A 27,626-nucleotide genomic window follows, 5' to 3' on the forward strand; every position below is an offset into this window, starting at 1 on the left:
CCCAAATAGCTTAATGCTAACACACAATGCAAAACACCATGGACAGGCAAACAAAATTAGCATTGGTGTTACAGTAATTTTCAGCATTCAAATTTAGATTTGAACACAAGCATGAGCAACATCTTAGGACATCTATTCTTTATCTTCTGTGAAGAATAACTAATGTTATTGCAGGTTAGTTGAGATGGCATTTATTTGTGTTTCATTATCAAAATTGTGTTGTTCGTCCGTATGGTTCTTGATGGCCAAAACATGCAGACTGGAATCAGCAGCCCAATACCCACTGAATTATCTGTTTAATGCTTTAAATGCTAATAAACTATGTTATCAATTTTTTTTTTTGGGGGGGGGGTGTTAAAATATGGAATACTGTTGAGAGCAGTTTTTTTCATGGTTGATGTTTGGAAAAAAACATTACAATACATGTTGAGGTTTTAATTCTAATTGTAATTAATTTAATTTAACAGATGATTGGCATTTTTATTTCTTTCAGTCATGAAAGATAATTCCACATAAGGATGTTTTGAGTTGCAAGCGTGGTTGTCACGCAGCAAATTAAACTTGTAAGTCACTACGACTGCAATTGCGGCACGGGTAAGCTTAGTTAATGAGGTTAGTTACTCAATAATAGTCACCGCACATGTAGGCCTCGTAGTAGTACAAGGAAAACTGATTTGAAACATGTCGTTATAGCTTTTATTGTACAGCCCCCGTGATAACTTAACAACATAGAGTACACTACAACAAATACATGAATGGTTCACAAAAAGCTTGAAAGTGCTTGGCGTCCCTCGCGTAGCTCGTTTCGGTAGGATCCACTTGCACGTGCCTCCCTGCGGCGTGTACGAGACGACAATCAAGACAAAAAGCGCATTTCTTGTGCAACTGACATAAGACTTTGATTTTTGAAAATCCACAGACAGCCGGGTCACACTTGGGCCAGCGAGCCACCACCGTGTGTGTTCGTTCCGAAGGTGACCCGTCTGGCCCTTTATTGAAAGTCAATGTTTTTGTAGTCGTCGGTACATCTGTACTTGCTGCCGGCGTAGCGGGCGCACAACAAGTGAGGGAGGCAGGGGCACGTGTGGTGCTGCCTTTTGCCGAAGAAGGGAACCTGGATGTGGGTGACACGTTAGAATGAGTCCCAGGCTCCTGGTACGCTGTCATACTCGCCTAGATGAGCTCAGTGACGGCAATATCAATAACTTCTGCTCCTACCAACAGCTCATAAATCGACTAAGGAGTAATACTCAGAAAGAATTCTCCTTGCTTTACATCATTCATTGACTTCACTTTAAACAAATATTAATATAAATGATTAGAATAAACAAAATAAATGTAACCCAAACCCTAACAATCAAATAAGAAGTAACTGACTCTCCTGTAAAATTAAATAAAGTCATCTAATAGATGAAACAGTACAAAATAATACATCTCAATCATCACAAAAATTACATACAGTATATATGTATGTTCATTGAAGACTCTAATTTGCCCCTAGGTGTGATTTTGAGTGTGACTGTTGTTTGTCTCTATGTACCCTGTGAATGGCTGGCAACCAGTTCATGGCGTACCCCGCCTCCTGCCCGATGACACCTGGGATTGGATCCAGCAATCCCGCGACCCTCGTGAGGATAAGCGCCTCATAAGATGGATGGATGGATTGATATATGTATGTATGTACCGTATGTAGGTACTGTATGTATTTAATAGCACTCATGTTACATTGGAGGTCAAATTAACCCATAAAATTTTACCAAATAATTACACTTGTACTATTGGAAACATTTTTTTTTTTTACTTTTTACATTAAATTTTAAAATGTCTATGCTTGAAAAAAAATTCTGATCATTTTCCATTTATTTAATGGCCTGCTGTAAAGGTGTGGTTCAAATTGACCCATAAAATAAAAAGAAAAACTTATTCTGCTGGACTTAGTTTTTAATAATAATTGGTATTACATGTTTTAAAAAAACAGTATTTTTAAAAAAATGTGTAGTCTTAATATATGCAATAATCCTAGTAAAGCAGGTCAAATTACCATTTCCATTTATAAAATCCATCCATCCACTTTCTTTTCCGCTTATCCTCACAAGGGTCGCGGGGAATGCTGGAGCCTATCCCAGCTGTCAACGGCCAGTAGGTGGGATTCACCCTGAACTGGTTCCCAGCCAATCGCAGGGCACATTGAGACAAACAGCCACACTCACAATCACACCTAGGGGCAATTTAAAGTGTCTAATTAAAGTTGCATTTATGGGATGCGGGAGGAAACCGGAGTGCCCGGAGGAAACCCACGCAGGCACAGGGAGAACGTGCAAACACCACACAGGAGGGGCTGGAATCGAACCCGGGTCCTCAGAACTGTGAGGCCAACGCTTAACCAGCTGATCCACCTTGCCGCCCGTTTATAAAATATGCATTGAAACTATTCTACTGGACGTAATTATTATCATTATCCTATCCTCACTAGGATCGTTTTATTGAATAAACCCCTTATGAATGTACCTCCCCCCCAACCGCAAAACAAAGCAGTCAACTTATTTTGCTGAGCTTTTCAAAAATAATAATAATAATGATAATAAAAAATACATTCCCATTTTAGTGGAATGTTGATAACTGTTAGCACGTCTGCCCCACAGTCCGTGGTTTGAATCCTGGCCCCGCCCTTGCGGAGTATGCCTGTTCTCCCCGTACCTTTGTAGGTTTCCTCCAAGTACTCCGGTTCCCTTCCACATCGCTAAAACACGCTTGATAGGTTGACCGAAGAGTCTAAATTGTCCCTAGGCTTGAATGCGGGTGCAAACGGTTGCTTGTGTATATGCGCCTTGAGACTGGGAACCCAGACCAGTTCAGGCTGGGACTGGTACCAGCACACTTGCGACACCAAAGCGAAAGCAAAAGTAAGTCAAATGTATTGATATAGCGCAAAGTGCTTTACGTGATTTGTAAAAAAATAAAAGTACAAGTGCAAGAAATATTCTTTCATGAGAAAAGAAAAGGAAGCCATTTTAACCTGGACTTAAAAACCTCCACACTTGGGGCTGATGTCACCTCTGTTGGCAACTTCTTCCATTCGTGTTCAGGATTCTAGTTGAATGCTGTCCAGTAATCAATACGATAAATTTATGACGTAAACGTTCATGGCTCACCTTGTGGCTCAGCGGGTGGCACTGGTCCCCTTCCGTGCCCCTCGGGACACACATCCTCAGACCCCTCAGCCAGAGACTGACGGCACAGCAGAAACCCGAACCGCACTGCATGTCTCGTTCACAAGCCTGCAGGAGGGGGGTGGGGGGTGGGGGGGCAGCAAATTCGTTCACTGGTTTCCAATTAGACTTTACACCGATCCGATCGGCTTGTTCGGTATCGGCCAATGATTTAACACTTCATGCTGATCGGCTTAAATGTCATAATTCTGCCAATTCTGCTTCCCGTCTTTTACGATCTCTGTGCTGTCAATGCAGAGGCTAGACGACAACAACAATTTTCTTTGCCGCTTATCCCCATGAGGGTCGGGGGGAGTGCTGGAGCCTATCCCAGCTGTCAACGGGCAGGAGGCGGGGTACACCCTGAACTGGTTGCCAGCCAATCGCAGGGCACACAGGGACAAATAGTCGAACTCACAATTGCACCTAGGGGCAATTTAGAGTGTCCAATGAATTGCTACAATCGATCATGTCATGCGCATTATCGAAGTAAAAGTGGGGAAAAAAACGTGTGCTAGTGGGGCAGCAGGGTTTTGAAACTGGTTAGAACATTGGCCTCACACTTCTGAGGTTCAGAGTTCAATCCCAGTCTCCCTGTGTGAGAACATCTCCCCTTGCCTGCGTGGATTTTCTCCGGGCATTCCGGTTTCCTCCCACATCCCAAAATCATTAATTGCACTCTCTAAATTTCTCCTAGACGTGATTGTGAGTGCGGCTGTTTGTCTCGATGTGCCCTGCGATTGGCTGGCAACCAGTCCAGGCTGTACCCCGCCTCCTGCCCGTTGACAGCTGGGATAGGCGCCATTACTCCTGTGACCTTTGTCAGGACCAGCGGCTCAGAAAATGGATGGATGGATGGATGGATGGAAGTGTGTGGTGATGGTCACTCGTGCTCAGTTTTGTTTGTACGTTCACATACTACAGTATTAATACGAGTCCGCTCACAAGCAGACACCAACATGTTATTTAGCCTAGCAAGCTAGGGCTAGCACGGACGAGTGTACGTAAACATGCAGCATGTCAAATCATGTTCCAATGTTTTGGTGTGTGTGAGGTTCCACAGCATTCTGTATTCAGGCTCCAGTACTCTGGAATGACCTCCCTGATTACAGTGGCTAGTTTTGTATAAAGGAAATCTTGAAAATGATGAAATGAAATCTACTCTCGTATTTGGTTAAATCACACCTACATTTTGTGCCTTAGCCTCCTGACATCGGAATTTTGGCCTCTTTTACTGCCACTTCTCTTCGCCACATTTATAAGGTGCTCTCACAGGCACTTTTTTCAAGGAAATTAAAAGAACAAAAAAAAAAAAGACGATGTACATGTATTTGTCAAGGTTATTTTAGAACGTTGATAAAAGTGAGTTGCCACGATCGGAAAATGACACCAGTTGAGACTCAGTGCTCTGCACGGCCTGAGCTGCTTTGGCTGAATTGCATTTGGAGTTCCATGCGCCCACGCACATTTTGTACTATTTCATTTCCATGATCTATTTACAAGTGGCTATCAATCCCAGCCAGGATATCGGAGGAGGATGTGGTCCGCACCCTGTCACGTGTAATCACTTTTCACTCAATAGATCAAGACATGTGACTTTGCCTTTTGCATCTACCGTATAGCGCATGGGTTTGAGTCGCACTGTTATTGCGCTGAAGCGGAACAAATAAATAATAGTGGATAAAGATGATTTGCAGTGGGGCCGCACTTCAACAATATCGACAATTTGGTAGCAATTCAGCGCAGCCCATACATTTGCCCGCCAATCAAAATGAAACCGAGATTGCTTCGTAATAGACAAATGTAGTTTATGCAGTATTTCATTTAGTAAAGTGGAGTACTGTTTAGTATTAGTCATAAAAAGTCGGACTTTCTGCCACAAGAATACTGTATTGGTCTCGAACTTTTATCAACATGGCACCACTCTACGATGTAACCCTCTATAGTTTATATCATTGTTTTGATGTGTAGGAAATTGCGTTTTCTTCGATGCTACACGAACGTAGCATCCCTCGGTAACGGTAACACAGCAACAGTCGCTATTCTATTTCATCATTTTCCGGGCATAACCAGTCAACCCACACTTCATTCCTGAGTGTAATAAACTACAGTAGATTGAGCGTAAAACGATTCGTCACGCCCGGTGCGTGCGGCGCAGGGGTGACGTGCTAAAGTGGCGGCTGTCAATGTTGCACAGTTCACGTGCGAGCTGGGTTCAATAAATGGAGTTTGGGCGCTTGGATGTGCAAAAAGTACTTCAGTCCCACAAGAGTAGTGGCGGCCCGCGCTCTTGGCCTGTCGGTTACTGCGCTCGACTCGCAATGTCAATGATCACCCTCACAAAATGCGTTTCCTGAGTTTGTGTGCGACGAGAGGGACTTTCGATGCTATTACGTCAGCTGCAAAGAATATTGTTTACGGAACTGGGTAGAGAAGCATGCATGTAAATGACATTCGATAATGTACTCAACATCAGTGTCCATTCCTTCAAAACTGGTTGTACAATTAGAGATTTGAAATGGTGTTTATTCGTTTTTAGTAACCTTTTTTCGAGTTGTTTTTCTATGCTATAGTATATACTAATGGAAAAAGATCCGAGAAAATATCCCTCAATTTCATGTAAATTTAAGGAAAAATCCTGTATTGGGATTACTGTATATTGTTAGGCAGCACGGTGTAGCGGTTGGAAAGTGTTGGCCTCACAGTTCTGAGGACCCGGGTTCGATCCCAGCCCTCCCTGTGTGGAGTTTGCATGTTCTCCCCGTGCCTGCACGGGTTTCCTCCGGGCACTCCGGTTTCCTCCCACGTCCCAAAAACATGCAACAATGAATTGGAGACTCTCAATTGCCCCAAGGTGTGATTGTGAGTGCGACTGTGGTCTATCTCCACGTGCCCTGCAATTGGCTGGCAACCAGTTCAGGGTGTACCCCGCCTCCTGCCCGTTGACAGCTGGGATAGGCTCCAGCACTCCCGTGACCCTCGTGAGGATAAGTGGGTCTGAAAATGGATGGATGGATGGATGGATGGATGGATGGATGGATGGATGGACAATGTCCCAACTTCATTGGAATTGGAGTCATTTAAAGCCTGACTGGGCTTCAATTCAGCAATTGAATGATGCAATTTAGATTTTAAAAGGTGGCGATGGAGACTACAGACTGTGTAGAAAAACATTATTTTTCTTAGCCTAATAACATAGTTGCCATTGTTGCAAAATTTCTGAAAAAAACCCAAAAACTTTTAGCAGGCAAATAGATCTGAGTTTAGTAACAGTAAGTTAAAAATGACTGGGAGCATTATTAAAGAATTAAAGAAGTAAAATCTCCCTCCACTGACTGTAGAAAGACTAATTAATAATAGTCCAAATAAAATTGGGGCAGATAACAAATAAAAGTCATTTTTGAGGTTGGAAAATATATCAGAACAAATATTTCATCATACTAACAAGAAGTGATGTTGGTTAAATACCTTATACAGTAATACAAGCGCAAAAAAAAAAAGCTGAAATGCAAATAAAATCAAACAAGGCCTGTTATGTATACACACACACATATATATATATATATATATAAAACGGACACCCCCCCTGCAAATAAATGCACTAAAATGACAGTATTTGCACGTTTTTGTTTTTCAAACATAGACGTGCAAATGGCAAAGTCAGAGTAAGTGACAATATCGCAGTGGTCTCTCCAACTGATTCGTTTCCAGCGCTGCACGTAGAAAATACATATTTGAAGAAGAACTCACTCCTGTGATGACCGCCCCTCTGGACCAGCTCACAGACACGAGAAGAAAGGAGAGCAGCGCCGCTCGGAAGAAGCTCATGACGGACAACGGATCGGGCAGTCGCTCCAGCTCCTCTCCTGGCTCCTGTCTATATCCAGTCGGGTTCCCTAACCCCCCACCCGCCACCCCCCCACCCCATGTGTGAGGGATCCCACGCCATCATCAGATGCGCGCCGCCAATGGCACGAATCCACACGCTGATGGATGGACATCTTTGCCTCTCGAGGGAGATTTTCAGACCTCTGCTCAAAGAAATAAACAAAGGAGCTCAACTTAACAGTGGATATAAAAGTCTACACACCCCTGTTCAAATGTCAAAAAATGTAGACCAATATAAGTCACTTTGAAACTTAGCTCATCATTAACGTGGCCTAAACTGCAGAGCTCAAAGTAAAGAACTGAGATAATGTTTGCAAAACTATGCGCACCCTCTTGCTGTATGACTGGGATGTCGTTTAAAGTGTCTCAAACAAACTAATTAAGGTCAGATGTTCGAGTTGGTCTTTCAGTGATTTTGTTTTTTTATTTTTTGCTTTCTAGCAGAAGCAAGGAGAATTTGTGCTGACGCTGCTATTTTTGACTGTTCATAACTCCTTCCACCTTCCCGCAGGCCCCAATTCCAGCTGTAGAAAAACGGTCCCAAAGCATGATTCACTGTAGGTGTTCTGTTTGTTTATGGCCCAAACGTTTTCCCTTTGTTTCCCCCAGATAGGGTTGGGAAGCGTTATTACGGTCCAACGAAACCAAGGTTGAACATTTTGGTCATAATTCCCAGAGATATGTTAGATGCAATCGTAACCCACAAAAAAAGAACACCGTAGTGTGAAGCATGGCGGCAAGCAAGCAATGTACTTCAGAGGTGTTTTTCTAAGGCCTTAGACAAGGTGGAATGAATTATGAACTGTTCAAAAAAAGCAATGTTAGCACAAACCTTAAGGATTTCGCTCAAGAGCAAAAAACATTGGGGTTAACCGATGGCATTTTGGACAGTGGCAAGCTGTGTGATACCGGTAGGCCTCATTTAACACGTTTCAATGTGATTGGTTATGCGTAAACAGAGCAACATCCCACTTAAAAGAGGATGCGCATACTTGCGCGTCATTATTTCTTACCCTTCTCAAAAAGACTTTATTTTTACTTCTATAGAGTTATAGTGGCGGCACGGTTGTGCAACTGGTTGGAGCGTTGGTCTCACAGTTCCGAGCACTGGGGTTGAAATCCCAGCCCTGCCTGTGTGGAGTTTGCATGTTCTCCCCATGCCTGCGTGGGTTTTCTCCGGGGAATCCGTTTTCCTCCCACATCCCCAAAACACATTAATTTGACAGTCAAATTGTCTATAGGTTTTGGCATCAGTGCAAATGGTTGTTTCTTTCTGAGTGCCCTGCGATTGGCTGGCAACCAGTTCAGGGTGTACCCCGCCTCCTGCCCGTTGACCGCTGGGATAGGCTCCAGCACTTCCGCGACCCTCTTAAGGTTAAGCGGTTAAGAAAATGGATGGATAGATGGATGAATTCAATGGCACATCATTTTCTTAGCAGGCGACAGAGAAAGGCTGCATTCCGTCTAATTATGGGTCAAATACCCATTTGGGATTCGACTCGTTTGTCTGCTTTAGTGTGATTGGGACGGCTACGTGCAGCAAAACAACACTATGTCATCGATGAAGTGTGCGTGCACGTGTGTGTGTGTGTGTGTGTGTGTGTCAGGTTTTGATTTAGCGTATAGTTTTAGTGAGCATTATTAGGATGGGAGTTGCCTGCCACAGTACCGCTGATGGATTCCTCTCATGTACCGGCAGCCTCATAATCAAATCCAATCATTTGTGCCCTGTCAGCAGCGCCTCTGAGCCCCCCCTGTCTTGAGGCGGACTTTTCCTCAAAATCCATCAACATACATAATTCTGCACGGAAAAAAAAAAAAAGAGAAACGTCATGACCAACATTAAAAATACTGTAAGGCTGGAGTTCTTTCTAATAAGGTATATTTAATATTATTGTAAGCCACTGTAACATTATAGAATGTTTGAACATGAACACTGTTTAAACATAGAAACAAAATTTCAAGAAAAATGTATTGGATGTCAAAGTTTAAAAAAAATTCAGAAATGTTTCCAAGCAAACAGATCCCAAAAATGAAATACAAATGTATTGTACTTACAGTATTTTATGGCTCATATGATCAAAGTAGGACCTGAAAGCACAACAACGATTGCACCTCAACACAAAACTTAATTAACCAAAGGAGTAACAACTAGTGAACAACAACATCGAGAAAGAAAATGACAAAAGTCTCGATGCAAAAGAACTCGTAAACCCAAAAATCCACACAGCGGATGAACGGAGCACAACAGTGAACAGATCCCGAACAAAATAAGTAACCAAAAGAGTGCAACAAGGGTGAAATACAAACTACAAGCAGTACACCAGGTCAAAGCTGCAAACAAAAAACAAGATCTAATCCACATGAGATTAGAACAAAATAGCAAACAGACAAAAAGTAACAACAGAAGATCATCTACAAGATTAACAAAAAGACAAGAATAGAAAATAATTTATATATGACCAAGAGCGAAGAAGGTAACTAACTATAAGAGACCCGACAGGATCACCCTAACCCATGACAGAAGCGCCCCAACAAGTTGGGCCACAGGTAGGTCGTCATTAAGGTAAAATGCTTGAGGGAATTGAATCAATATAACCTCGAAGAGCCTCTTGTTCGGATTTGCCGACCTGATAAAGTCTAGAACTGCGCAGAGTGGAATTCACAATCTCTCCCCCCCCCCCCAAAAAAAAAAAAAAAAAAAAACATGCTGCACAAAGCTTGCTCACCAAATCCACTTTTGGCTACCAAAATACCAAAGGCAAAAAAACAAACAAACAAAAAAAAAAACTCGTCTACCAACTGATCAGTCTTGATGAAGTCCAAAAGTTGCTTTCCCGCTTCTTTGCCTCATATAGAGTAATAAAAAAATCCTCTTCATTTCTGAAATGAAGGTAGAGAGCAATGATTACCTTTTATTTATTAAATATATTATATACAATGTTATTATTTATTATTATATATATATATAGTCATTACATGCCATTCCACACACACATCAACCATACAGCTAAGGGATGGAATGCAGGCAAATGTTTTTAGTCTTTCTTTCTTTCTTTCTTTCTTATGAATACTATTTTATCTGTACAAATTCGGCACGTGGGTGGTTGTTAAAACGCGGTTCTTGCTTTGTTTTCGGCCCTCGCGGCGACTCGTTGCGCACTTCACGTGACGTACCATAAAGTGACGTAAGAATCAGCTGACGCCAAGACGGAAGTGCATCAAAACACGAACTCGTCAAGTGGTCACATTTTCTTCAGTGTTCTGCTTTCTAGCTTCCTTACGCATGGAGTCGACACTGGAACAACATCTTGACGACACGTAAGTCATTACGAGTCCATGAATTTGTATGTTCAGTATTTACCCAAGAAAATGAAAATGTGTGTGTTGTTTGTTTTGTTTTTGTGGCGTCACCTTTGCAGCATGAAAAATCCATCTGTGGTTGGCGTTATATGTACGGACGAGCAAGGACACAACCTAGCATGTAAGTCAACTTCCTGATCTGATGTGTCGCTTTAACGTGGAAGTAATCTACGGTTAGCACAGCTGCAGAATAGATTTCAGATCTTTACAAACACTTGGGCATCCTAATGGATTCTCAAACATTTTGTTTTCCAGCCTGGACCCCCTTCATGATAATCAGCATCAAAACGCCTCACAATGCTAACGTCGATTAAGTATTAATAACATGTAAAATCCTCAGTGCCACAGCAATTAAAATGTTGCCTTTTTGGAGTAATGAATTACTAAAGTATTTCCTGAAAGGCACGTTTTATTCCGGTGTTTGAAAGCATTTCAATATTGTGCTTGAGAGCGGCTTATAAAGTTTCAGTACTGGCTGTATGAGGGTGCTAGGATTTCATTTGTGTGGGCGTGTTTAAACGTTTTAGTTTAGTGTGAGTGTAAAGTATCGCCTGTTGTACCATTGCAGTAACATGTGGGAGAATAAAACGCATTACTGCGTTTGAAAGTGGTTCACGATGTGTGTTCGAGCACTCGTAGTGTGTGTGAGCATTTCAGTGATGAATGTGAGTTTTATGTGTGTGAGAGATGCAGTTCTGCATTTGTCCTAAAATGTTACGCGGTCCTCATGGTGAAAACTTCCTTTTAAATCACGCCGTATGTCCTCTTTAATATGAAGGAAGCGATTTCATGTTTTGATTGCCGTTTGTTCTCTTGCGTGACCTCCAAACAGGCCGCGGCTCGCTCTCGGACGAGCACGGAGGCGTGGTGTCCGTTTTGGCTAAGCAGGCCGCCACGCTTACCAGGGACCCCACGGACATGCCCACTGTGTGCCTGGAGTCCGACTCCGGGTGAGCATACACGCTGACTTGCTTTTCGTAGTTATGTTGCTTATTTTGGCGCCATCTTTGTCGGCCTGGGTTTTGTCGTTCAGCGCCTTGACGTTCACAAGGCCTGAAATCGGGTCTCCAGCCAATCAATGTGGACTTAGCATATTTCTCTCACATTCCAAATAAAATGCGTTCAATATGTGTGAATGCTTGTGACATGTTGTGGTCTCAGCGTCTCCGCATTACACGTCTGAGCGTTTCTGTCCATCATTCAGCTGAAAAATGACAGAAAATGGATGGGTAAGATCATGCTTAATTGGGTCCACTCTTCTAACAGTTTAATAATATCACAATCATATTAAATATAATTAGATACCACAAGAGATGAAATTGTTGTGCGTTCTCAGGTGAATAAAAATCTATAGGAAAAGACACAGGCAGCACGGTGATTCGGCAGGAATGCGTTGGCCTCACAGTTCTGAGGTTCCGGGTTCGATCCCCGCCCTACCTGTGTTGAGTTTGCATGTGCTCCCCGTGTCTGTTTGAGTTTTCTCCGGGCACTCCGGTTTCCTCCCGCATGCACGCAACATGAAATGGACACTCCAAATTGCCCCGAGGTGTGATTGTGAGTGCGGCTGGTTGTCTCCATGTGCCCTGCGATTGGCTGGCAACCAGTTCAGGGTGTACCCCGCCTCCTGCCCGTTTATAGCTGGGATAGGCTCCAGCGCTCCCGTGACCCTCGTGAGGATAAGCGGCTAAGACAATGAATGGTATGGATGATAAAGACACATTGAGTTGAATCTGGTTTGTGTGGCTGTGCTGCCACCGAGTGGACACCTCCCTCAACTCCCAGTGACGTCTTTTTCTGGGGGGAGGGGGTATGTCAGAGTGGGACTCGAGTGGGTGGGGACATAATAATAGTTGTTACTGCAGTTGCAGAGTTCTTAAGCTGGAAATCATGCAATACACTTGATATTTTAATTATTTTTACATTTAGAGGGACTTTTTTGTCATCATCGTTCATATCCTTTCTATGTATGAGCTTATCTGACGTTCTAGTAAATGCACACCTGTATGTAGATGTTTTTCATTTTGTACATTGTGCTGTAGACAATCAAAGTTTGACACGAAGCTCCACCCAATTAGTGTAACTTTAATCATCATAAACTACAGTAGCTGTACATCACAAAAGAAGACAGATGTTTCATTGCTCAAAAATAGATTAGATATGATTGTAAGCAGCATTACAAATAGGATTTGCAGACGCATAAGTGCATATTCTACTTTTCTTTCCCTGTATGTTTTTCAGCAACATTTTGGTGAGGAGTCACGGGAGTGTCACGGTTGCCGTTCACAAGATTTCCTCCTGAAAAGATCGTGTACAGAAAATATTGATGCAAAGTTTTTCTGCCCCCAAGAGCACCCCCCGACCGTCCGCGTGTGTCAGCCTGTGAGAGTTTTCATGATGTGATGTACAGAAGCGTCATCTATTTCCAAAATTGCATCCTCTTTTACAATAATAAATGTGGTCATGTTTTTGAGCGATTTGACGTGTTCATCAGGCAACGAGCAGGATTTGGACACCGGCCATTGTAACGCTCTACTTTTAGCAGCAGCAGCAATTAATTCTTATGCTTTGAATTGTTTTACAGTGGTACCTTGATTTGTGAGTAATAATAATAATATTTCCAAAAATCAAAACAAAAAAACTTTCTTGGTGTTTACCACTACACAATTACAGGACTTTTAAGACATACTGAGCAGTACCCACCCGCTTAGCACGGTTAAAATCCAATGTTGGATTTTTTTTTTAAACAACAAATGTGGACATTATTTATATATATATATATATATATATATATATATATATATATATATATATATTTTTTTTTTTAACCCTCTGTCCCTTGTTAAAAAAAATGGAAAGGTGGTTTGTGAAACATACTAAAACCAAATCAGTCGGTAGGATGGCACGTTGAGTCGTTAAACACACTTAAATTTAGACAAAGTAGGTTGACCTTGGTGATGATACAAACTTAAACAAAATCCTTTTACCCCCCCATGATTAATCTTGTGATATCTTGCAATTTTCAAATTCATTGTGATTTTTAAAGAAAATTTGAATAAAAGTGTAACGCCTTGTAACATTCTATTTCTACATTTTAATTTTAAAAGCTAAAGTGTACTATATTTAGGGATTGGAACTTTTTTGTGTTTTTTTTCCCCCTCAGCCTTTTGCCAGTTATTAAAAAAAATTTCTTCAGGCTGTTTATCGCTACTCCCTTATTAAAGTGTTTATCCTAATGCTAACAGACAGTGCAAAATGGGCAAATGAATAGCATTGGTGTTGCAGTGTCGTTACCCTTCAAGCAAGTTACATTTAAATACAAACGGTGGCGCAATCCATGCAGTCAGACATGACAATCCTCACCGGCATGCATCCGTAATAATCTGCAAAGAATGACGAATATTGCTAAGGACTTCAGATGCGCAATTTCCAACATGCTCCATTTTACTGTATATCAGTTTGTATTTTTCAGGGCGAGCACATCAGAAGGAGCAGCACAATCTCCATTAAATTGAAGCAAAACCTACTTGATATAAACGGTTCCTTGTGTTCTATTTAATTATCATTAATGTATGTCAAGGCAGCACGGTGGATCAGCTGGAAAGCCTTACAGTTCTGAGGTCCCGGGTTCAATCCTGGACTTGCCTGTGAGGAGTTTGCATGTTCTCCCCGTGCCTGTGTGGGTTTTCTTCGGGCACTCCGGTTTCCTCCCACATCCCAAAAACATGCAACATTAATTGGACACTCTAAATTGCCCCTAGGTGTGATTGTGAGTGCGGCTGTTTGTCTCGATGTGCCCAGGACTCCCCGCGACCCTTGTGAGGATAAGCAGTTAAGAAGATGGATGGTTGTCATTATAAAGTATAATGGTGTTCTCTTTGTTACATTTTTTGTAGGCTTGATGAATGGCATTTCCACGCATTTCAGTAGAGTAAGATGTGCCTGTGGTCTCTAAATTCAACTCGTATCTTTCATCCATCCATCCATCCATTTTCTTCGCCACTTATCCTCACAGGGAGTGCTGGAGCCTATCCCAGGTGTCAACGGGCAGGAGGCGGGGTATAACCTGAGCTGGTTGCCAGCCAATTGCAGGGCACATAGAGACAAACAGCCACACTCACAATCACACCTCGGGGTAATTTAGACTGTCCAATTAATGTTGAATGTTTTTGGGATGTGGGAGGAAACCAGAGTGCCCAGAGGAAACCCACACAGGCACGGGGAGAACATGCAAACTCCACACAGGCGGGGCCGCGATCGAACCCGGGTCCTCAGAACTGTGAGCCCAATGCTTTACCAGGTGCCCCACCGTGCCGTCCAACTCGTATCTGTTTAAGTTTTTTTAAATGAACTCTTGCGGCACCTAACGTGTTGCTTTAGTTGCAAGTTTTACGACCCTAATGTTGACAACCTGCTAAACTACCAACGGGCTGTTGTTGGTCTCGAGTTCTAAGGACTTGTGGACAGACCCCACACAAATTTAATATGTATTTAATATTGGTAATGACTGCTATCAACAGAGGACTTTTTGTAGTATGAAGCTGAATAATAATAATCACATTATGGTTGATGATTGATTTGCCTAATAAAAGAGAATAACAAGGCAGTTTCACTTGGTATGATTATATTTATTGACAGGACGGAAAATGCATGGACATTTTGCAGGAGCTTAAAAGCGCAAGAGACGTCTACAGGGAGTTCCACAGTTTGGACCACCAAATTTGCTGATGAATTTATGAGTAGCGGTATGACAACGAGGTACTTGAAAGTTCATTTGAGTGGGGGTCCATGTTGTGCAATAACAATTTTTTTCCAAATACGTATGACCTTGAAGTGCCACTTTGTGGTGCAATCTGTTAGTTTGTCTGAGATTTTGAAAAGGTTATGGATTTATAGTTACACATGAAGACATAAAAACGATTACAGTTTTTGTTGTTATTGCAATTTTGGACTTTTAATGGAACATTCACTTACTGGGATTCTCACATGAAGTGTAAATTGTGCACATTTGCCATTAGAGCAACGTGGCATTATATTTTTCATACGCACGTACACAATGCACCAATCACATTTTCAAATGATGCATTTACATTTATTTCCTCATGTTTTGTTATCGGTTCATTATTTTGTGTAAAAAGAAAATATTTGGTCAATTACAAAACAAAGATCTCTGGTTTGAATCCCCCCCCTTTTTTTTAAGAACCAAGAAAGGGTCCCGTCGATGATGCATTTATTCAAAATTGCGATTGGTAATCCAAATGTAATTAGTTACATTGCTTTGTGAAAGTCAAAGTATTGCTGACATTTTCAACAGGGTAACTTGTAATTGTGATCAAGTTCATTTACAAAGTCATCTTCAAAAAAAAAAAAAAAAAAAATGAATGAACCTGAGATGCTAACACAAAGAAGTTTCAAAAAGTACCCGGAGTGTCTTGTTTTAGGATTTTTTTTTTTTTTTTTTTTTAAAGGAACAAAGGTGTTTGCAGCACGTTCATAGTAGAAATTGCTGAGTTTGAATTTTGTTCAAACAGGCTGTCAACTGGGCTTGATTGGTCGAGGTAGAAATGATTCTCAAAATTCCTCTAAAATTCCAAAATATCCGTTTTTTAAGGTGAGACGAATACGATACTAGGATTCCTCAAGTATATGGTACAGTGTACTGTAATGTATAAATTCCCGTTTCCGGGGTTAAATACGTCCTCGAGTCCCACTCTGACGTCCTGGTGTCTCACCCACGTGACAGGCGCAGTTCAAGCCAGCCCCCGCGTCGCCCCCCTTGCTGCCCGCCCCTGCGGTGGCCTCGCTTGCTCGCAGGCGTCTTGGAGCAGAAGGTGTGAGAAGGGGATGCCGATGGGTCGCAGCCGCCGCGGGTAGACAAACGCGCAGGCAAGATCCCGGCCGGAGGAACAGCACCCCCCAGCCCCCGACCCCCTCCCCAAAAGTGCAAAGTTATGGCCGCCGGGGAAGAAGAAGAACCCCCAATGACGCGCCTTGCAGGTTTGGGGAGACTTTCTCGCAAAACTTGCTTCCCACATGCAGACCGTTGTGCTTTTGCATTGCTAAAAAATTTTTTTTCATTATTTTCGTTATTATTTGGCTCTCCCCCTCACAGGTGGCCTGCAGATGACGATGACACGCGCCGCGTAAGTGTCGCTCTGCGTCCGCTGCGAGGAAGAAGAGGGAGGGGGGCACGCGGGCAACGCCACCGCCATGCAAGCCGGCTGCGCTCCGGAGATAACAGCACAAGTGGCACCGACTACTGCACCAAGTAAGCAACACGCGCCCACGACCGCCATCAGCGAAACGCCCGCTTTTGCGCGGCACTGCAAAGCAGCAACGTAGGGTGGCGCCCCCGACGTACGAGTTCTAATCCTTCCGCGGCGGCGCTCGCAACGCAAAGCGAACGGACCAATCGACTTTCCCCCTTAACACGAATCGGAATGCCATTCATCGCTTCGGGCCTGCAAAACACCGCACCCCCCCCCTTTTTTTTGTTTTTAATAAGAAAATTAGTACTGACTGACTATTGTACGGTATTAAAAACATACAGTACGACTGTTTTTTTCCCTTCCTTTGAACTCAATCTTCACAGTTGTGTCCTTTTTTTTATAGTCACACTCTCTTCACTTTCAGCATCTTCTCCATCTTTTCATGGACAGCCGACAAATTATTTTAACAGCCTTTATGGACTTTTTCGGCTTCATTGTAGTACATCATATGGTGGAAGTGTTGCACTTGTACACCCAATTTGGCACCCTTGGCCTCTCTCTAATTTACATACGCTTACAAAAGATTTCAAATAGCATCGTTTTTTTATCGTTGTCGTTCATTTCCAGTATAAGATCATTTAAAATGTAAATTAACGCGATAATTTTAAATAAAAGATTAAAAAAGAGCTAATAGATACATGTTATCTACTATGCATTTAAAATATATTTTTTTCACCCCCGATATTTATATGAGATTAGATACAACTTTATTCATTAATTAGCAAAGGAAAAGAAGCAGTAAACTGATAAAAGTGTGGGGTTTGAAACATGGAATAAGAAAAGGCTCTGATAGTTCAGTTTTAGATGTTCCTTAACCCCAGCTGCTATGTTAGTTCCTAGGTGCAAGCAGAAATGTTTTGGGGCAGTTGAACCCGTTTCACATTTAACCCCCAAAATGTTCAATGGATTCAATTGATGTACTGTATGTTTAAGAGCAAAAGAAAAAAAAGGAGCATAACAACATTATTAGCTATCCAGCAATCGTAATTATAGAAGAGAATGTATAGAATAGATGATTCCAAATGTCAATTAAAAAAAAAAAAGAAAACACTCCATCCATCCATTTTCTTAACCGCCTATCCTCACAAGGGTCGCGGGAGTGCTGGAGCCTATCCCAGCGGTCAACGGGCAGGAGGCGGGGTACACCCTGAACTGGTTGCCAGCCAATCGCAGGGCACATTGAGACAAACAGTTGCACTCACAATCACACCTATGGGCAATTTAGAGGGTCCAATTAATGTTGCATGTTTTGGGGATGTTGGAGGAAACTGGACTGCCCGGAGAAAACCCACACAGGCACGGGCAGAACATGCAAACTCCCATACAGGCACAGCCAGGGCCGGGATTTGAAACCTTGTCCTCAGAAATGTGAGGCCAAGACTTTCCAGCTGCGCCAACGTGCCACCTATAAAAAACACCCAAAACATTATTTTACATATTTCATCTTATGTTTGTCATGTGTTTCGAACTTATGTTTGTTTTAGAAGGGCAACATAACAAGAGAGTGACAATACTACATATATAGTTAGTAAAGGTCTGAGGATTGCGCCGCTTTGGACTCTGGAATCAATTATTCCAAATAAAATGTGTGTAATGTTGTTTGAAAAGTGAACCAAATTGAAGTTGCACTTGAATTCCATTTTGTGTGTGTGTGTGTGTGTGTGTGTGCGTGAGAGAGAGACAGTGAGAGAGAGAGGGGGAGAGAAAGAAAGACGTGTAACTTGCTTCATGTTCTCCTTGCAGATGTAAAGTTTGAAGTGTACGAACTGAGAATGTCACGCAGAGACGATGACCTGTGACCTTTGTTTGAAAGAAAACCAGCAAAACAGGTGACTCAAAATGCTCACCTCCTATTTGTCTTTTGATTTGTATTTTTGTACCTGCCCTGTTTGGCCACTTGGTCATGCAGAATGGAGGACCTGCATTCCTTTTTATGCCAGAACAGATTTGTTGTACAGCAGGCCATTTTAGTACATTTGTTCCTTCCTTTCATCAATCCATCCATCCATTTACCTAACCGCCTATCCTCACTAGTGTCACAGATGTGCTTTTCCCCCTGTTGTTCTTTGTGTTGAGATACATATGTCCCGAGAATTCTGGTTGGACAGAATGACCTTTAGGAGCAGACAGGTAGAGAGAATCCAGAGATTAAAAACATCAGTATAAAAGCAGCACATGACAACAATGACAATATGCAAGAGTTAGATTTGATTTACCGCTACACGTTTGACTGGGAAGCCAGTGCTACAATTTGTGAGGAAGGGACGCGACGAGTTGCAAAATGTACGTGTCGGGACAGGACAGAGGTATTGAGCCAGGCAGCGGGAGTGTCGTGTCAAAACCCCAGTGAAGTATCTGTACGCAAACGAGTGTACAGTCCAGGAGGTCTAAGAACCTACCCGTGTATTTCTCACACACATTTTGTCTCCTTCAAACAAACCTAATTGCTAAAAACTCGCAGTGATGGAGTGCTGTCATGTCGTGGGGCAGCATTGTTATATTCTAGAACATTTAGTGTCCAAGAGTAATAAAGTTGTACTACAACAGCGTCTTTGTGTTGTAATAATCTCTTGGTTTAGTAGTTGTTGGATAGGAGGAGTTGTCATAGTGTGCGTGTTTATGGGGTGCGTTGGCAAGAAAGACCAAAAAAGCCTCAAGTAATGAACGGTGCCGAAACTGCCGGCGTGTCGTAAAGTGAAGCGCAGAATGTGAACAGTGAAATTGGTGCCCCAAACCCCTCTACCCCCCAAACCCCCAACCCCCTCCTGCCTCCTTTCCACAGCTCTTTCTTATTGGTTGTTTCCACGATGATGAAAGTGACCTCATCCGGGTTCAACCGGCGCTATAAAGCACTCATTAGATATTCTATAGCTGGCAAAAAATAGTCTGGGTATGGGGGGCCAGTTCCACTTACACGCATTAAGCATGCTGGTTGTGATGCCTTGCTCATGATAGCTAAGCAGATGAAGGAGCTCACACTCAATTGGAATTGGAGCACCCCTTACTGTGGTACAATTTGACATTGAAAAATATACTCTTCGTCATATCATTTCAGCCAGCATCAAAGAATCAACTTTTTTTGTTCTTTCTGCAACATGATTTCGACAGGTTCTTACTTACTTGCTTGTTGTCCCACTGCCGTTGATTTGTTGGTTCTTAGATTACGAGTCAGACTGAAACTGTTTGCATAGGGCCAAGGATTATTTGACACTTGGTCAGGGACCAATCACACGAATGACACTGAATCAGGGACCCAACTCTTTAGTGACCTTTTAGGAATCCAGTAGTGTTGTCATAGTCTAGTAGTTTTGTAGTGTCTTCGGGAAGTGGTTTTGTATTTTTGTAGTGTAGTAATGTATTTGAGTCATAGTGGTTAGTGTCACAGCACAGCACAGCACAAGAATGGCACTCACAGTTACACATAGGGGCAATTTAGAGTGTCCAATTATTGCATGTTTTTTGGGATGTGGGAGGAAACCGGAGTGCCCCAAGGAAACCCACGCAGTCACGGGGAGAACAGGCAAACTCTACACAGGCCGGGCCGAGTTTCTAACCCTTGACCTCAGAACTGTGAGGCAGACGGTTGAACCAGTTGCTCCACTGTTCTACCTCATGACAACTATCCATCCATCCATCCATCCATCCATCCATCCATCCATCATCCATCCATCCATTTTCTTAGCCGCTTATCCTCACAAGTAGTGCTGGAGCCTATCCCAGCTGTCAATGGGGAGGAGGCGGGGTACACCCTGAACTGGTCGCCAGCCAATCGCAGGGTACATCGAGACAAACAGCCGCACTCACAATCACACCTAGGGGCAATTTAGAGTGTCCAGTTAATGTTGCACATTTTTTGGATGTGGGAGGAAAACAGAGTGCCCGGAGGAAACCCACACAGGCACGGGGAGAGCATGCAAACTCCATACATGGAGGGCTGGGATTGAACCTAGGTCCTCAGAACTGTGAGGCCAGCGTTATTCCCGGTGCTCCACCGTGCTGCCTCGCATTGGCCGGGAATCAAACCCGGGCCTCCCGCGTGGCAGTTGAGAATTCTACCACTGAACCACCAATGCATACTGTACCGGGCTAAACAATTTTTATTTTTGTGGCCAAGAATAGCTCGTATTTACTAGGCATGGTAGTTACCATTTTTTTTTTTTAACCTAAAATTGCAATTGCGAGCATGCTAAAGCTTATTGCAATTGGGAACCATTTAGCATTTTGCTATCTCAAATTCAGTACGCTAAATTCACACCATGGACTCAGTTCCAACTGAAGAACTCATAAATGAGAATAAAATGCATGTTGTAGTATTAGTAAATAAAATAAAACAATAACAGTGGGGAAGGGGGCAATTATTATTTGAATATTCAATCAATAGTCAACAAAAGAATGGATTCTAAAAATGATAAGAAAGCCCGAGTGCGACGTGTGCTTCTCTGCAGCGAGCGGCATTAGTTTCTATTTGTTGTTATCAGGAAATGTAGAGTACGGGTGTCTAGATTTAATAGCATGACTTTGACTGGAGGCTGTCGGCTGATTTTTATGATGATCCACATAAATTGGCCCGTTATTGCTGTTATTGATTGCTTTCAATTTTTCCGCTGACAACTGGAATAACAAAACATTTTGCGTATGCTAATGTGAGACAGGGCATATGCGCTTAAACAAATGGTAAAAAAGACTTTAGATATGACCAATGAAAGATTTGGAGTCTTGTTTTAAAAAAAAAAAAAAAAGATTAAATTTTTACCTTTATAGCTAAAAAAAAAACAAAAAAAAAAAACCCTCAAACGCTAACAACATTTGGACTCGTACCAGTACAATAAGTCTCTCAGAAAGTGTGCAATTGCTTAAATGACAATATACAGGTTTTTTTTACATTGTCATTTTGACCACAACAAGTTAGTCATTTTTATCACACGTATTTCATTTTTGTGACTATATTGAACATTTTCCATATGACCTTGAAATTGACACCCTGAATTCTATAATGTTTTCAGTGACATTCAAAGCAGGATTTTATATTTCTTCTATAGATGATGAAACATTGGCTAGCTCCAGAGTTAATGTTTACAGGTTCTGTAATTATTATCATATTATGTGTGTAAATGGACGTCAAGCTTAACATGTCCACGTTGACGCGGAATACAACAAATGATCTCAAAGCTTTTGAGAAATACATTTGTTAAGCATTACACAGCCGTCTTGCTAACTGAATCATGTTGCTGAGCAACGATCCAAAATGTGCTGCTTCGATTTCGTAATTTATGAAATGCATACTGTATTGAATCATGTCCAAGTGAAATTCAACCCCGACTCCAATGCGCACTTCGTGTTGCACGCCACCCATTGAAGCAGATCCTAAGCGTGGACGGAAAGATTCAGAGCGCAGGAAGTGCACAGAGTGCTGTGCCACTGGAGCTGCTCATTGGCACCTTGGCAGTCACCAGCAGCCAGACGAGCATCTCTCAAACTAGTTGCCATTTTCTTTTCTTTTTTTTTGTCTGTAGTGGGACCCGAAACCATGTTCTCCATCCCTAAGGCCCAAGTCCTTACAGACTGAGTGACTTGCACCTATTGCGACATTAGCAAAATGCAAACATTAACTAAAAATGTTCACCCTGTCAGCGAGTGCACATATTTTACTGCTTGCACATACGTACATTTGTCTGTTTGCCGTTCTTGGAGAAAAAAGGGTTTTTAACAGCATAATGCCCACATAATGCTATGAATATGATTTACAGTGAAGAAAATAAGTATTTGAACAGCCTGCTGTATTACAAGTTCTCCCACTCCCCAAATTTTCATGGTAGCTGCATGTCCACTGTGAGAGAAATAATCTAAAAAGAAAAATCCAGAAATCACAATGTATGATTTTTTTTAACGATTCATTTGTGTGATGCAGCTGCAAATAAGTATTTGAACAGCTGTCTATCAGCTAGAATTCTGACCCTCAAAGACCTGTTCGTCCGCCTTTAAAAGTCCACCTCCACTCAGATGCACCTGTGTGAGGTCGTTGGCTGCATAAAGACACCTGTCCACCCCATACAATCAGTAAGACTCGAACCTGTAATATGGCCAAGACCAAAGAGCTGTCCAAAGACACCAGAGACAAAATTGTACAACTCCACACGGCTGGAAAGGGCTACGAAGAAATTGCCAAGCAGCTTGGTAAAAAAAAGGTCCACTGTTGGAGCAATCAGTAGAAAATGGAAGAAGCTAAACATGACGGTCAATCTCAATCTGAGTGGAGCCCCATGGAAGATGTCACCTCGTGGGGTCTCAATGATCCTTAGAAAGGTGAGGAATCAGCCCAGGACTGATACAGAGGAGTCATGGGAGACTGTTTTGTGGTCAGATGAGACCAAAAATTTAACTTTTTGGTCATAATTCCACTAATCCTGTTTGGTGGAAGACGGATGATGAGTTCCATCCCAAGTCCAACATCCCTACTGTGAAGCATGGGGGTGGTAGCATCATGCTTTGGGGGTTTTTTTCTGCCCATGGGACAGGACGACTGCACTGTATTAAAGAGAGGATGACCGTGGCCCTGTATTGTGAGATTTTGGTGAACAACCTCTTTCCCTCAGCCAGAGCATTGAAGATGGGTCGTGGCTGGGTCTTTCAACATGACAATGATCCGGAGCACACAGCCAGGAAAACCAAGGAGTGGCTCCGTAAGAAGCATATCAAGGTTCTGGCGTGGCCGAGCCAGTCTCCAGCCTGAAACCCAATAGAAAATGTTTGGAGGGAGCTGAAACTCCGTGTTGTTTCTCAGCGACAGCCCAGAAACGTGTCTGATCTAGAGAAGATCTGTGTGGAGGAGTGGGCCAAAATCCCTCCTGCAGTGTGTGCAAACCTGGTGAACAACTACAGAAAACGTTTGACTTCTGTAATTGCAAACAAATGCTACTGTATTAAACATTAACATAGATTTTCTCAAGTGTTCAAATACTTATTTGCAGCTGTATCACACAAATAAATCGTTAAAAAATCATACATTGTGATTTCTGGATTTTTCTTTTTAGATTATCTCTCCCACAGTGGACATGCACCCACGATGAAAATTTCAGACCCCTCCATGATTTCTAAGTGGGAGAACTTGCAATACAGCAGGGTGTTCAAATACTTGTTTTCTTCACTGTATTTATATTGATGGAAGACCAGTCATGTTGACCCCCTGCCAAAAATGTAGACTTAAACCAACCCAACAGGTGGTTTGAGAGCAGGCTTCCATCAGTAATTTATTTGCAGTAAATCTCTTTATTTGTGTTTCAAAAGATGACACGATGCTCAGTTTGACCCTTGCAAAATGTGGGTCGCGACTTCATGGCAAAAGTGCGGTTGAGACCACACGAGAGGGGTTAAAAACAAAAACAGCTGGCTACGTTGAATTGTGAGGCGATCTGGCCTCCTGAAAGCGTCAGGCACGAGGCTAACGTTTCACGTCGGCGAGACGCTTGGCTGACACCAACATGGAGAAATGGTGTCATCCGCTTTTGGAGGATTGTGAAGTCATATTCTAGAACACGCTTGCCCTTTAACGCGAGCCGTGGTTTTGGGTCGGGTTTGTCCAAACCTTCGACCGACGCTGAGTTTTTTTAATGGCAACCGCAAACACCAAATCACCGTCTGGCCGCAAAATAGTTGTGCCGAAATTGACGATGTGCTTATTAATGCAGTGTTGTTATTTTAAAAAGGTGAAAGTAATTAGTTGTTATCCCAATAAAGCTATCTTATTTTTTTAAATCTTAATATAATTTTACGGTTCATAACTTTATTTCAATAGAAAAAAATGAATGATTTTCTTTTTATCTAAGCATGTTTTTATTTTTGCTTGCTTTGTCCATTGTTTCCAATTATCTGGAGAGCTACCAAAATCTGACTAAACTGTATATATTTTATTATTGGGTGGTAAATGTACATTCCTGCTTTTCTTTTTTTACTGAAGTACATTCATAAGTGTGTACTTTTACTTCAGTAAGGAAGGGGTTTCAGTATTTTTACTTTATCATTTTTTTTTTTTTTTTTGCACAAGCGTCAGTATTTTAAGCATTTACTTAAGTACTGAATACTTCCTTTTGACAACTCTGGTTAAAATGCAATGTAATGTTTTGTAACATTTTACCCTCAATGTCGGTGTTGTAGTAGGGTAAGTTTTTAATATTTTTCCTACTTGGCACAATAATAAACATATTCTTAACCTGCTAAACCATTGGAGGCAAACTCAAGGCCCTCGGGCCAGATGTGGCCCTGTCGCAGGGCACATATTGACACTGTCACTGAGCGGGAATTGATCCCTCGCTGCCTGCGGCAAAGTCAGGCATGTGTACCACGACTCCATCAGTGATCTGATGTTGAGGTGTTGCATTTTACTGTTAAAAAAAAAAAACTTTTCGACACAACTTGAACAATCTTTTATTCTTGTCTTTGGATTTCAAATCTAGTATTCCGTTGGGTAGTGGTAATAGTATGATTTGGTGATTCAATATTTCTATGGTTTCATGGTGGCATGGTGGAGCTACTGGTTCTGAGCATTGGCCTCACAGTTCTGAGGACCCGGTTCAATCCCGGCCCCGCCTATGTGGAGTTTCCATGTTCACCTCGTGCCTGCATGGGTTTTCTCTGAGCACTCTGGTTTCCTCCCACATCCCCAAAACACAAATTCATTGGAGACTCTAAAATTGCTCTTAGGTGTGATTGTGAGTGCAACTGTCTCTATTTGCCCTGCGATTGGCTGTCAACCAGTTCAGGGTGTACCCTAACTCCTGCCCAATGACAGCTGGGATAGCCTGCAGTGCTCCCGTTACCCTTGTGTGGATAAGCAGCTCAGAAAACTGATGGATTGATGGTTTCACTGTTCTAAAGGCTTTCTGAGGGAAATCATAACTACAATGTGGCTTAAGAACTGTCATCTAAACTGAGTAAAAATTTTGACCTGTTTTAACAATTTGTTCAGTCAAGGAAAATGGTGGTAATAGAGGAAATCTTGAAACTTTGGAACTGCACATGGCATAAATGTAATGATAGCAGTGTTCATGGGGGGGGATCTTGAAACAGTTATGATGACGGTCGTCCCACCACAATTTCACATGTTCCTGCGGAAACGCAAGCTGTTGTTCTTTGAAGAGTCTTGGGGGAATCTCCAAACAATACCACAGACCCAAGTTATGTACATTGGAAACCAGATGTTTACATATGTTATTTCCCCTCACTCTGACATGAAATCAGACAAAGGTTTACCTGTTTTAAACCAATTAAGATTGCCAAAATTATTAATATACTGTATACTAAATGCCAGAACAATTAGAGAATACATTTTATAGACAAATTTTCCTGACTTTCTTTAAAGTCAGAATTGTATTTACTGCACATTTGATTAATATTTGTTACCATTGCTTTGGGTCAAATGCTTTGGATAGCCTTCTACAAGCTTCTCACAATAGTTGGCAGCAATTTGGGCCCATTCCGCCGAGCAGAATTGGTGTAAATGAGCCAAGTTTGTTGGCCGCCTTGGTCACGCATGGCTCTTCAGGTCTGCCCTTACATTTACATTACACAAGGATTGAGATCAGGACTTCGTGATCAGGGCCACTCTAAAACATTGACTTTGTTATCCTTAAAGCAATATATTATCAGTTTGATTGTTTGCCTCTGGCCATTGTCCATTTGGAAAACCTCTTTGTGGCCAAACCACCTGGCCGATGTCTTGAGATGTTGCTTCAGTATTTCCACATAAGGTTCTTTTCCTCATGAGGCCATCAATTTTGGGAAGTGCACCAGTTCCTCCTGGACTGAAACTCCACAGCATGATGCTGCCAACCCCCGTATTTCATAGTTGGGATGGAGTTCTCGCGCCTGTAAGCTTCCATCTTTTTCCTCCGATTGTAACAATGCTCTTCATAACCAAAGAGTTCAATCACAGTTTCATCAAACCTCAGGACATGTCTCGAAAAGTGAAGGCCTTTGTCGCTGTGTGCATTTTCAAACTGTAATCTAGATTTTTGAGGTTTCTTTTGGAGTGTCCTTTAGACTCATGTCGGTCTTTTGTTTTTGTTCTTGGGTTGATATGCACATTTTGGACCAAAGCACGGTCTTCTCTGGCTGGACATTCCCATTGTGTTTATCCTTGCATATACTTGTTTGTACAGATGAATGTGGTACTCTCAGGCATCCGTAAATTGCATCTAAAGATGAACCAGACTTGTGCAAATCCACAATTCACTTTCTGTTATTTTGGGTGGCTTCTCTTGACTTCTCCATGATGTTGCACAAAGAAGATACACTTGAATCATTGTTGACTGGACCCAGAAGCATGACAGAGATCATGATCAGAGATGTCTGATTTCAAGTCAGAGTGAGGGGAAATGACATATGACAGAGAAAATATTGGCAAATGGGTTATTAATAAACCATTTCAGGATAAATATCTCCAAGGAGTGATGGTGGACTGTGACGGGACGGGAGAGGCCAAGAGAGAGAGAGAGAGAGAGGGGGGGGGGGGTGCCTGGTTCAAATCTATCGTGTCAAATAATTGTGTCTCTAATGTATTCAAACGTTGTCAATACAACGATGAAAAGCTCCCACCCCCCCAAAAAAAAAAAAAAAAAAAAATCACATCATGTTCTGGAGTCACCCAAATGGTTTCAAGGGAATCTTCCAGTATGTAAACTTCTGATTTTGATGGAAGTGATGAAACATTGCTGTGGTATTAAGTGACCAGAAATAATGTTGGGAATCCTAATTGATCTGAAACAGGAGCTGTTTAGTCTGACTTCATGTCAGACTGATGGAAAAAAGTGTATTTGATTTTACGTAACGTATCCAAACATCTGGTTTCAACCGTTTATGCATATTTTTGTTGGACAGCTGGGACCAGGTTCGTAAGGGAGTTTGA

The 27,626-nt window shown here is 42.2% G+C and overlaps 3 protein-coding genes and 1 non-coding gene across 4 annotated transcripts in view; 2 read left to right on the plus strand and 2 right to left on the minus strand.

Moving 5' to 3' along the window:
* Positions 1-790: 790 nt before the first annotated feature.
* Positions 791-7,091, minus strand: prok1 (prokineticin 1). Its single transcript, XM_061809320.1, has 3 exons — positions 6,960-7,091; positions 3,153-3,278; positions 791-1,114 (listed from the first exon to the last, which is right to left on the minus strand). The coding sequence occupies exons 1-3, from the start codon at positions 7,035-7,037 to the stop codon at positions 992-994; spliced, it is 327 nt and encodes a 108-aa protein (XP_061665304.1). The 5' UTR covers positions 7,038-7,091; the 3' UTR covers positions 791-991.
* A 3,171-nt stretch (positions 7,092-10,262) lies between these two features.
* On the plus strand, positions 10,263-13,235 carry lamtor5 (late endosomal/lysosomal adaptor, MAPK and MTOR activator 5). Its single transcript, XM_061838636.1, has 4 exons — positions 10,263-10,418; positions 10,520-10,581; positions 11,293-11,410; positions 12,699-13,235. The coding sequence occupies exons 1-4, from the start codon at positions 10,384-10,386 to the stop codon at positions 12,757-12,759; spliced, it is 276 nt and encodes a 91-aa protein (XP_061694620.1). The 5' UTR covers positions 10,263-10,383; the 3' UTR covers positions 12,760-13,235.
* A 50-nt stretch (positions 13,236-13,285) lies between these two features.
* slc16a4 (solute carrier family 16 member 4) overlaps positions 13,286-27,626 on the plus strand; it is a 47,833-nt gene continuing 33,492 nt past the window's right edge. Inside the window, exons 1-4 of the mRNA XM_061838650.1 lie at positions 13,286-15,215; positions 16,201-16,454; positions 16,570-16,725; positions 18,470-18,555. Coding sequence (XP_061694634.1) covers positions 18,515-18,555 — 41 coding nt within the window. The 5' untranslated portion in view covers positions 13,286-15,215; positions 16,201-16,454; positions 16,570-16,725; positions 18,470-18,514. The remainder of the gene's footprint in view (positions 15,216-16,200; positions 16,455-16,569; positions 16,726-18,469; positions 18,556-27,626) is intronic.
* Positions 20,729-20,799, minus strand: trnag-gcc (transfer RNA glycine (anticodon GCC)). Its single transcript has one exon. It is a non-coding gene; the product is annotated as a tRNA-Gly (tRNA).

The sequence above is a fragment of the Syngnathoides biaculeatus genome, chromosome 2 (assembly GCF_019802595.1).
Source record: "Syngnathoides biaculeatus isolate LvHL_M chromosome 2, ASM1980259v1, whole genome shotgun sequence".
In the NCBI taxonomy this organism is placed as follows: Eukaryota; Metazoa; Chordata; class Actinopteri; order Syngnathiformes; family Syngnathidae; genus Syngnathoides; species Syngnathoides biaculeatus.